A 12,008-nucleotide genomic window follows, 5' to 3' on the forward strand; every position below is an offset into this window, starting at 1 on the left:
TATCCAAACTAAAAGAGGGTAAGGATTAGAATTGTTTAAACTCCTAACCTTAGAATACACCCCGGAGAAATTGTGTGAAAAAGAATACATTTTGGGATTGTGTATCTCTCGAGTGACGTAAGGATAAATTTGACCACTATGGGTCTGGGATAAACTAATCATAAGCTTAATATGTTGGCATGAGTTCACACACACACGTTGAGTATTGCATTTGATGAGTAAAGGTTGATTCAATTCTCGCACTCTTGATATTGTTTCTATTATTATTACCAAGTTCCAATCCTGAGACACGGCAAGCTATTAAACCATGTTTGTTTAGCCTGAGACACGGCAAGCTATTAAGCCCTGTTTGTTTAGCATTAAGTCACTACATTGTTTGAGGACAAACAATAGTTTAAGTTTGGGGGATTTGATAAGTGTGTTTTCACACACTTATTTAGCTCACTAACATGACTTAAACATGGACAAAATAGTAGAATTATGACTTAATCTTGTTAAATTCATACTATGTAGGTGTTTCTATGGAAAAGATGGAATTCAGAAGAAAAGAGCCGAAAAAGGACCAAAACAGAACAAAGCGATAGATCAAGGACCAAGTTGCAAATAATCCATAGATGAGACGGGAAATGAAATGAAGATTCAAGAGTGTTAAAGTTCAATTGGATGAGGAAAGGAATCAAGAGGTGAAATATGGTCGAAGTATTATCAAGTATCAAATTTCAGGCGAAAGAGTTATGCTCGTGATTTTGAGTTTCTACTTGAGATCCATTTTTGTCATAGTAAACATCAGAATTTGAGGAAGCCTATTTCTATCAAAAGTGTAAATCTTTGAGTTTTCGTCCCAATTCACTTTGAATCACCTCAATCGGAGATTAGGAGAGAAAGTTATGACCAAAATATTGAAAGCTGTCCGGAGGAAAAATTTTATAATCATGCGGCCGCATGGTTATAATTCCTTGCGGCCGCACAGGGTATTGCAGGGATCCAAATGAGCTGAAAAATTGAACCATGCGACCGCATGGTTTAACACCATGCGGCCGCATGGCTTTAAGGTCGATAAAAAATTCTAAAATCCCGTTTTTAATTGAAACTCTTTCGGGGCTCCGTGGGGACATGATATAAAAGTCAAAATTCATCAGGAAAAGGGCAGAACGTCCAGGGAGAAGAAGAATACAACTTTTGGAGACAAGGAACACAAACTTGAAGCCGATTTCACAAGGATTCAAAGGGATTTTCAAGGTTTTGTTCAAGAATTTAGATTTCAAGAACTTTCATACGGGTGTTATTCCTTCTAGTCATTAATTTCATTTTGTTTTCTGTAATTATGAATCTTCTAGACTAGGGTTTTAATTACTAGGTGATCGATGAACCGTTGTTTGTTATTTTAATTCTATATTTCATGAACTTGATATAAAGATTCGTTGGATATTTTGATTGATTTACATGCATTAATTTTCTTCCGCAATTAGTGGCCAATGATTGTGTGAGTATTGATGACTTGTTTCTTACATTCGAGAGAAGTGGAATAGGTTCGATAAGGTGTAAATCAACATAGGGTCCGATAGGGGATAGAGATATACCCCTATGCTTTATGTAATTCTTAAATTGTTCACAAAACTACATGCATTCTTGTATGTTTGCATCATCCATAGAGATATAGGTTGGTGGTGTGCAAGAATAGGTCTAATATATATCGAGAGAGTATATTGGATAGAATAGGAACATTGAATTGGCAAATTTTCATCGAATCATTAATTTTATGAAATTAGGGTTTTTATAACTTCAATTCGGGATTCGTGATCCTAGTGACTTTAATTTGATTAATTTTAATAAATTAGCTTTTAAACTTGCTTAATTTCATTTACTTGAGTGTTTAAGTCGTTTAATTAGAGAAATTTCGAAATTAGGGTTTCTAATTGAGAAATTAGGGTTTTCAATTGAAATTAGGGTTTTGAAATTAGGGTTTTTAGTTGAAATTGGGGCTTTTTGCATTTAGATCACATTTTCACTCAATTAGATTCGGTTAAGGCTAGATTAAATAGAATTTAACTACTCAATCTCTGAGGGACGATATTCGGACTTTTAAAAATCCACTTTATTACTTGTTACGAACCGTACACTTGCGGTAGTTTTAAATCGAAAGAATTATTTCGTGAACATTGTGCACTAATTTAGTGATCATATTAAAGCATTTTAAAATTCAGTGAGTAAAGTACAATGAAGGCTTACTTCACTGACTAATGAAACATGTTGAATGAATTATGAAGTACGAAATGTTGAAATCTAGCGATCATTTGAAAGCACTTTAAAATTCAGTAACTTGTGAGAAAAATGGTGAGTAAGTGATATAGTGTTCCCGTTTGGCCCCCATTTTTTGGAAATGAAAATGGGTGGAATGATATTTTTTTTTTAATGAGTGGTTGAAAAAGAATGAATTTTTTTGATATACGTGTAATATTATTTTATGAAAGATTGTGCGGTTGAAAATAGAAGAGAGAAAAATATAATAGAATGGAATGAAATTTAATGGGGGTCAAACAGAGGCAGTATAATGTGTTAAAATTCAATAATCACTCGAAAACATTTTAAATTGCAATGAATAATATATGACTAGGGTATGAGTTCAATAAAACGTTTAACTCTAATGTTTGGTGTAATAAATGAATCAATGCAAAATTTAACGATACAAGTTACGCCAAGTGAAAAGTTTGATAAAAATTAAGCCCTATTTGGTTTAGATAATTTTAGATTTCTAGTAGATTTTGATTCAAATTAAAGTAATGTGTGATTGAAAATTGACGAAAATAGTGAATCGTATTTGAAAATAATTTTTTAAAAATGAGACCATTATTAATCAACCCAAATTTTTCCAATCAAATTCATTTTTATTTTATATGAACATCAAATACTACAAAGAAAGAAATACACACTTCTACCAAACCATTTTTAATTTCTATAAATTAATTTCATAAACATACACACGCTATATTTGCTAGCAAAATGGAATGGCAAAAAAACTCATCAAATCCGATACCCACGGTTTAGGGTTGGGATTACCTACTTGATCGGATATTTGGGTTGGGTGCGGGACGTAAAATTTTCGCCCTGGAGCAAGTACATGTAACAAGGGCCCCCGTCCCACCTTTCCCCATCCATTATTTATTTATTTATTTTGAATGGTTCAACGATTTAAATGGAAAAACTCCATGAAATTTCATTAATTCTAATAGATTATGGCTAATAAGATTATCTAATGAATGGTAAATAATAAAAACCTTATTTTATCAAATATATTCAAATAATTTAATTTTTAAAAATTATTTAAATAATTAAAAAATTCAATAACTATATTATTATCTCACTTTAATGAATAGAACAATAAAATGAATTATTAAAAAATAAAAAAAAATTAAATTAAATGGGTAAGTAATGAGGCAAGGACCCCATCTCGTTCCGAACCCACCACGTTGTCATCTCTATACCCCAGGTCTTGCTCTTCATCCTAGAGTAGATGTATTGAATGTGCTGAGCCGCTCGACTCACTTATTATCGTACTCAACTCGACTTGACCCACCAGGTGAGTCAATTCAAACTCATGTGTGAGGTGAATTGAACACAAGCTGGCTCGCTTCATCAAATGTGGTCTCCATTGAATGCTTTTATCGCTCAGCAAAGATCATGTGAGTTGCTTTCTAGGTTTTAGTGAAAAATGCTTTTCACTCACAATTTCCTAGTCGATTTTCGAGCCAATTCTAGTGCTCGGCTCATCTGTGGGGTGAGTTGAACCGACCAATGACTCACGCCATTTAACACTTCTATCCTCGTGTATGTTTGGTAAGGATGCTGTAAAGTTCAAAGGCTCTAAATGGAAAACAAAAGTGCTTATTTACTTTAAAATAGTTTTTTTTCATTATTTTAGACAAAAAGCCGAAATTAAAATTTATAGTTACAATACTTTTTTAATTGTCTTAATAAAATATCGACTTTGCCTTAATTAAATAATAATTAGCCACATTAGCACACATACAAATAGATCTGGGCAAAAAAAAAAAATAATCAAAAAAATCGAACAAATCAATCAAACTAAATTGACTCAAGTCGGCTTGAGTTAGTTTAACACAGATAATTGATTTGTTTGGTTTTTTTAAACAAATTCATGGTCGGTCGATTCAGCCATGGGTTGAAGTCTCAAATCGCTGATTAACCGTACCGACCCAACTCATTTACATGTTATTTCTTTAAGAAAAATAAAAATCAAAAGATAAGCCTTATTGCATAACTATATATCAATTCATTCCAATTATAATGTTGCTAGTAAGTAATAGCATTAAAAATTTCTTTTTACAAGCTCTTTTTTTTCCTATTCGAACCAAATCAGACCAAACTAATTTAATTTGGTTTGATTCGATTTAAGAATTAGAGTAGGTTGATTTAGGTTGAAATTTATCCAAATCAATTAGTTTGGTTTTGATTTCGAGGTTGAAATAAAAATCGATCCAAATCAAACAGCTCCCAAGCCTACGTTCAAAAACTTTCACACTTTGTTACTCTAAATAATATGATTAATGCACGAGAACTCAATTCAAATATTAATTTTAATGGATTTAATAGGTTATGAAATAAATTGTAAAAATGAGATACGTAATAAATAGGTGCAGATTAAACAATAAAGTAAAAAGGAAAATTGTTTAAAAGACGAGGCCAAAAGGAGATAAATTTTCTCCACCAAAAGCCCCAGGTTTTCACACGCTTTTGATAGGGGTGCCGTCATGTTAACACCTTGTTGGCCTTTTATAGTTATTCACTACCGTAGTCCTCATACTTGACATACATGTGGCGGTTAGTGATTTGATGTATAAAACAATAAAAAAATCTCACATTAATGCATCAAATCACTAATCGTCACATGTATGTCACGTGGGGCGACTACGGCGGTGAACAACTGCAAATAGCATTACTTTTTTTTAATCTTTCAATGGAAATTTATCATGTGTTTTTTCTATAAAATTTCTATTAATTTTATTTTTATTTTTATTTTTATTTTTGGGCATTTCTGTTTTTCCACGGGGTACAACTAGGATGCTAATGAACATAGGTTTTTTCTATTTGATACCCCGTGTACGATCCCCTCACGAGACGGGGGTCGTCAATTTTCGATGTACGTATAGCATGTCTCGTGCACATGACAAAAGACCAAGAAAAGTTGGACATAGAATACTGTAGCATATCGGCGTCAACGGCGCCGTTTTAGCTATTGTCGGTCCAGCTGACACCTCGTTGGCACCATCAATTCAATAGTCACTGGCAGCATGCTCCCAAATGGGGCCCTTTCCTACGCCGTCTCCTGCATGTAGAACACGTGTCGGCGGCCTCAAGTGACTTCTAGCGCTAACTCCCACGCGCCACCACCCAGATTTATTCCCCTTTCACCACTGCCACTCACACGTTCACGTCGTTTTCTTTTTACTAAAATCTACTGTTCTTCTGATTATTATTTTCTGTACTGTATTTAGCTGTCAACGGCGAAAATATTTTTTTTAATTTTGTATTTGACGTATTTATGTGAAAAAGTAAACAAATAAAGAAAAGAGGAAGATTTTGGGTCTTCCTTTCAACAATTTTTACACACCTTTCGATGCCATTTATTTATTTTATTTTATTTTTAAAATTACACAATCCCTTTTCGAAGGTTCTCTCTCTTCTCTCCGTTTCATTTTTTCTACTGAGCTCTGTAAGGCTGGAACGATTTGATTGGTAAGTCATGTCGGGCCTTTACAATCCCAACTTCTCTCCTGCAAGAGCTGTGTCTCCACAGATTAGAAACACCCCAGATGTAGACAGGTATATTTTTACTATTTTTTGATTCTTTAGATTCTTCAATTAGTTAGTTACTTTGAATTGGTACTGATGATTTGATCGATGTCGGATTTTAATTTTGTTGCTTCTTTTAAACAAACATTAGTAGTCAGTATTTGCAAGAGCTGTTGGCGGAGCATCAAAAGCTTGGGCCTTTCATGCAGGTTCTTCCCATCTGTAGCAGGCTCTTGAATCAAGGTGAATTTTGATTGTTGATACTTCCAGTGCGTGTTGGATCTAGGATTGCAGGGTTTTTGAGTGTTTTACTTGCATTTTGGGGGATTTGGCATTAATTGTTTCCTTCTAGATGTATTCGATATATGTATGATGTATGTATGTACCTGAATAAACGGCCTCCTCTCACTTACCAGCAAGTAATATTTATGTATTCCTTATTATCTATAAAGTCTCTGCCTTTTGTTATCATTTGCATCTAAATTAATTCTTTATGATTAACTATATCTCTCGATTTGGTGATAGCCATTGGCCGCCCAAGTGAACACATAATGTAAAGATGTCCACTCATCCATGTGAAATATTCATCTTCGTTGGAGCTTTTTGGTAGTGCTCTTCCCTAAATATGAAATGAAATCAAATCAAATCAAATCAAGTCATTGTGTGTAATTTGCATTTGGAGACTTTGAATATAATCCTGTGCAATGGGGAGTCAGGGGACCCAAATGCCTGAGAGTTAATCAATGCACTTCCAATACTTTTCATTTGGGGTGGGGTTGTGCTCTGAATCCAGACACAAATGTGTAATTGGGAAATAGATGTGAATAGATAAAGTTGCCAAAATTTGTAAGCTATTCCTGATACCCTGTCATGAATGGTTAAGAATTGTTTTTGAAGGTTGAGAAGAGACTCCAATTATATTGTTCTTATATCTAAAAAAATTTAACGCATTTTGAAGCAAAGACACTGATCAATGTTTCCCATATCGAGCTAGATATTAAAGCTTTGTATTGACATTGCTACGGATATTTGCTTATTTATAGGGGAGATGTGTTAAAATACTCTTTGAGCAAGGACTTGCTAGAAGAGAAAAACTATATGATTGACAATGATATTACAATTTTATATACCAAGAACTGATATTTAGAGCTCCTCCTGAGAAGCTCCAGCAGAGTAGTTCAAGCTTTGAGTAAATAGCTATGACCAAGGAATCTCCATTTCTTGCTCATCCTTTCATTTTTTATTTTGGCAATATCTGGTACATTTTCCGGGGGTGCATTTTGGCATTGTGCTTCAGACACTAATTAATACTTATTTCTGGTGATAGTAGCATTTAACGATTTCTGCTCGAGTGGAATGATTTTTACACGTGGTATTCATATTGGAGTCAGGAATTACCTTGTTTTAGGAATCTCTTTGTAATGCAATATACTCTCTTGTTAAAAATTCACGTGCTACAAGAGTAAAAACAGCTGTTGTCTAAGTGATCTCAAAGTATATAATTCTTACACTTTCACTGCCGGTGCATTCTTTCAGAGATCATAAGAGTTTCCTCGATGATGCCAAACCAAGGTTTCAATGAACTTGACAGATTAAGGCAAAGAAGTCCAAGTCCTATGGCTTCTTCAAATCTTTTATCAAATGTTGCGGGGGCAGGAATAACTGGCTGGAATGGACTTCCTCAGGAGGTCGCTAGTTTTCTAATCCTTTGGTTACTTTCTTGTTATCTTATAATCCATATTCAGCTGATGCAATGATATTGTACCAAAAAAGAAACTGCAATAGCATGATCTGGTATATCTGTAGTCTACTTAGAGTATGGGCCTCTGGGGTCGGGGATGGTGGAGGCTTCCATCCTTGATGATTCAATCCGTGTTTTGTTTTTCTGTCAAACTGATGCTCGAGGTTTAGAAGTTCTAATGTCAAATGGGATGCATGAGGATTCAATACCACATGCTCTCTAGAAGCTGTTGAACTTGACTTGGGACTTCTCCTTTTTCCCTTTTAGCAATGACATTATAGCAAAAAAAGATGCTACAATTACTTGAGTTTTTTCTGTTTCTTTAGATTGATTACGGTGTGTGACTGTGAGTGTCATGTATACCAAATTGATGCAAAAAAGAAAATGCATTCTGAATTTTGAATGATAGATAAAATCCTCACTCTTTTATCATCCAATGGATTGGCTGATGTTTCCATTCATTTCAGAACTCCTTAATGGTGTAAAACCTTTGTGAACGAGACATGTATCTTTAGATTTATTTCGCTCTGATGCTTCATCATTCAGGGTGATTGTCAATTCTTTTCTACATATGTATGTTACACAAAATCAAAATACTAGATCGACTCCTACTAAACAAGCATGATGTGTATTAAAGATGTTTCCTTTGTTCCCCTTTACTCCCAATCCAAAAGTTATTGTGCATAAGACATAGGTTGCAAATTTAGCTTTTGACAAAGGAGGGAAAATATCTATTTATACGTAGTTTAGATCATTTTATTGAGATGAGTATTTGATATAAATTATATTCATTTGACCATATTACCATTGTGGTAGAAGTTTACCAGGCCATCTCTAGACTTCAAACAGTTTTCTTTAGTCATCTTTATGTGATTCGTGAGTCTAATTGTTAGTTCTTCAAAATATTTTCCCGAAATTGAGCAATTCTGTAGAAAAGGAATTGCTGTTGAATCCATCTTATTCTTGAAATTAATAACCGCTCAGCAAATAGAATATCATGTGTTTTTCCCTCGGCCTTTAGTTTCCTTGTAATCCAATCTACAAATTGACTCAAAGCGGTCTCTTGACCAACTCCAGTTGCCCTAGAAGCAAACCTTACTACAAAATTAGCAGCAACGTGGAAACAGAATATTTGGAAGGATTGATGATGAGGTCTGCCCCCAAAAAATTGTAATAGTTTTGGTGCGATCTATCAATCCATCATGACTTACTATTTTATTGATTGGATTCATCCTGTTGAATTAGCTACGAACTTCGAATTGAAGCATAACATAGAAACAATTCTAGTGACCTATTGTTTATTTATTTATTAAATTTGGAAAAATTGTTTCTCCAGCCAACTAGATGTGTTCATAGTCATGAATAGAAACTTCAACTGAAGTCACTTGCTGAATTCTCAAGTGCACTAAGCAACCTATAGATGGTGAAGCAACATTCATTGTAAAGGAGCTGAAGTTTAATTAAAAGATACATCATGCGTCGTATCGTATTAATAATGTCATTAATTATACTCTTATTCTTATCAGGACAAATTCATTGTATCTTGTAAATTATGAACCTCTTCTGGTTGTTTCTTATTTGTGACTGGGGATGTTGTGGGACTCTTACCTGACCTTGTGCTTGTTTGTACAATCTTCATTTTCACTAATCAAATTGCAGAGATGCTTTTTTTGCCTTTTATGGACATATCTGATACAATTTCTTAGAATCTGTCAATTTTGCTTTACTATTGGGAAGCAACATAGTCAATGCTTGTATAAAACTTCAACATCATGATTTTTGTTTGAACAAAGTTTCCATCTTTCAAAAAGAGAGATTATTTCATATGTTTTGAGCTAGAATTTTTGTAATGTTTAATCATTTTCTACAGAAGTCAATGCATTTAGTTTATTCTATTGTGTCCAATAACTTCTGAGCCTCCATCGACCCCGCTGCATTCTTTTTTTCTTTCTATAGATAGTTCTTTTTAATCTTTCGAAATTAAGCCAATTCCTCTGATTCTTCATTGCATGGCAGAGAATGAGTAGGCCTCCTGGAATGACAATGGACTGGCAAGGGGCTCCTGCAAGTCCTAGTTCATTCACTGTGAAAAAGATTTTGCGCCTAGATATTCCTGTAGATAACTTTCCAAATGTAAGAATTTTTCAGTATTCTGGTTTCCTGTACTGACCTCCATCAATTCATCATGGTTCACTTTTGTTCTTTAAGATTTGAATCTTCCTCTCTTGACTTGTCATTCTTGGGTTTTGTAGTTCAATTTTGTGGGACGACTGTTGGGCCCTAGAGGAAATTCACTGAAACGAGTGGAAGCCACAACAGGATGCCGTGTATATATTAGAGGAAAAGGTTCAATAAAGGACCCAGACAAGGTACTTTCAGTGTCATTCATTTTTCATAGTCACTAAAGATGAAAGCTCATTGTGAAACAGCTATACAGTTGGATCGATAACTATGAAAATTCATGTATATTGCCAATTGGTATATTTCTGTCTGCAATGTTAAGTAAATTTTAATTCTATTCGTTCGTTCAATTTGAAGGAGGAGAAGCTACGGGGACGACCTGGTTATGAGCACCTCAATGAATCACTTCACATCTTGATCGAGGCTGATTTGCCTGCCAATATTGTTGACATCAGACTGAGGCAAGCCCAGGAGATAATAGAAGAGCTGCTGAAGCCTGTGGTATTCATCTCGAACCAAATTCTCTCTTCTGACCATTCTCTACAATTTCAATTTTCAAACAAAGAAAGATCTTAGAAATGAAAGTTTGAACTCTATTGAAGTGCATGTATACCATTTATCTGAGCACACCGATATTAGCCCTCTCTTTCAGACATCAATTTATTAAAGTTAATAGTATGCCTGAACCTTCTGTTCAAAGCAAGTATAATTTTGATAATATCTTTCCTCCCTTCCCTAAAGATATGGCAGTCGGCTTAATTGCATTCTTATTTTCACGTTTCTGCAGGATGAGACGCAGGATTATATAAAGAGGCAGCAATTACGTGAACTGGCCATGCTAAATTCAAGTTTCAGAGAAGACAGCCCTGGACCAAGTGGCAGCCCCTCAGTTTTCACTACTAGTGGAATGAAACGTGCAAAAACAAATTAAAAAATATATATATATATTTGATGTTATATATTTGCTCTTACATAATTGAAAATCTAAGAAAACAGATGATAGGTCTCTGTAGCTTTTTGGTTGTGTTTTCTTTTTTCTTTTTTCCTTTAATTTCTTGAACAGAAAAACTGAAGGGGGTGGAAACAAAAAGAACAAAGTGTTCCCATATAGTTGGTTTTAGAATAGGTTTTGGTGATGTCTGGTTCTCTTGAACTCATTCATTGGATTTATTCTTGTGTTAGTATATAGTGTGAAATATGTTTATTGTTGATACAACAGAGCAACAAGAAGTGACTTGATTTGTAGGTATCTTCTTGTTATAACACCTATGTATTATTTAAGATTCTATTTTAAGACAATATATTGATGGCTTTTCTTACTTAATACTGTAAATTACTATTTAATCCTCCTTGCCAAACATGCCATAAAGATTTGATATAATTTTTACTACCTTGAAGTGTTCTACCAATTGATCCAAGGCTGCATTCGAATTTGATTGTTAGATATTATAGGACAGGGCTGGGTTGTGAATCTATCTAGTGGGATTATGTTGTATTTTGCAACTCTATTGAAAGAGTGCAAAATATTGAAAATGGCGGAAAGAAATTAATTGGCATTTCATGCTGTTGGAGGTTTTAAATTTTTCGAAAATTTAACTCGACTCGGTACAGATTTATACTTGAAATCTTGGCCATGGTTCTGCATATGGTTGCTATATCTTGCTGTAGGCATTGTATCTCTGTAGCTTGATGCTACTTATTGGCTTTACATAGTATGTCATTTTAGCAATATCAGAAACTGCATTGTGGAAATTTCCGGTGCTGTCTTCTCTTTATGTGGATTCCCATTGTTGAATGCGGTCTATTGGAGTTGCTCGCTTGGATCGATCTTCAACGGAAAAAAGTAATGTTATTTAGCATCACATGTATTATAATTTATGTGGCAACTGCATGACAGTAAATGATATATCTACTTAAATATAACGTAATGTGATTTACTTAATTGAACCTACGATAAAGTTTTGAATTTAGTCAAGTTAGATTTCGATATGTATGCATTTTGGTGCGCTACATTGGAGTGGATCGAAGATTCTTTGCTAATACTGTATATCCCATCATATTCAACAAATTAACATATAACTCTTTAACAAGGTTGCGAATTAGTGTGATGCTTTACACTCTGCCTAAGCTAAAATTCTTGTTTTTCCTAAAGAAGGAAATTTTGAACCTGATGACATTAAAGACAAAATTCTCCCTCGTGTAATATTACGTTTTTTGCACGTCTTTTTGATAATTAGAAAAAAAAAAAAAAAAAAAAAAGGTTAACCCCAAACCT

At 34.1% G+C, this 12,008-nt stretch overlaps 1 protein-coding gene across 2 annotated transcripts; it reads left to right on the top strand.

Moving 5' to 3' along the window:
• The first annotated feature begins 5,551 nt into the window (after positions 1 to 5,551).
• Positions 5,552 to 11,057, top strand: LOC111398627 (KH domain-containing protein At3g08620-like). Of its 2 annotated transcripts, none has more exons than XM_023025625.1 (7): positions 5,552 to 5,841; positions 5,963 to 6,054; positions 7,348 to 7,499; positions 9,569 to 9,685; positions 9,805 to 9,921; positions 10,091 to 10,234; positions 10,521 to 11,057. In XM_023025625.1, exons 1-7 carry the CDS (start codon positions 5,762 to 5,764, stop codon positions 10,662 to 10,664), a joined length of 846 nt encoding a protein of 281 aa, XP_022881393.1. In that variant the 5' UTR covers positions 5,552 to 5,761; the 3' UTR covers positions 10,665 to 11,057. The 2 variants fall into 2 exon arrangements, with proteins under 2 accessions (XP_022881393.1, XP_022881399.1); XM_023025631.1 differs by having other exon boundaries at positions 5,617 to 5,841; positions 5,966 to 6,054.
• The last annotated feature ends 951 nt before the right edge of the window (positions 11,058 to 12,008 follow it).

Source organism: Olea europaea, chromosome 1 (assembly GCF_002742605.1).
Source record: "Olea europaea var. sylvestris chromosome 1, O_europaea_v1, whole genome shotgun sequence".
In the NCBI taxonomy this organism is placed as follows: domain Eukaryota; kingdom Viridiplantae; phylum Streptophyta; class Magnoliopsida; order Lamiales; family Oleaceae; genus Olea; species Olea europaea.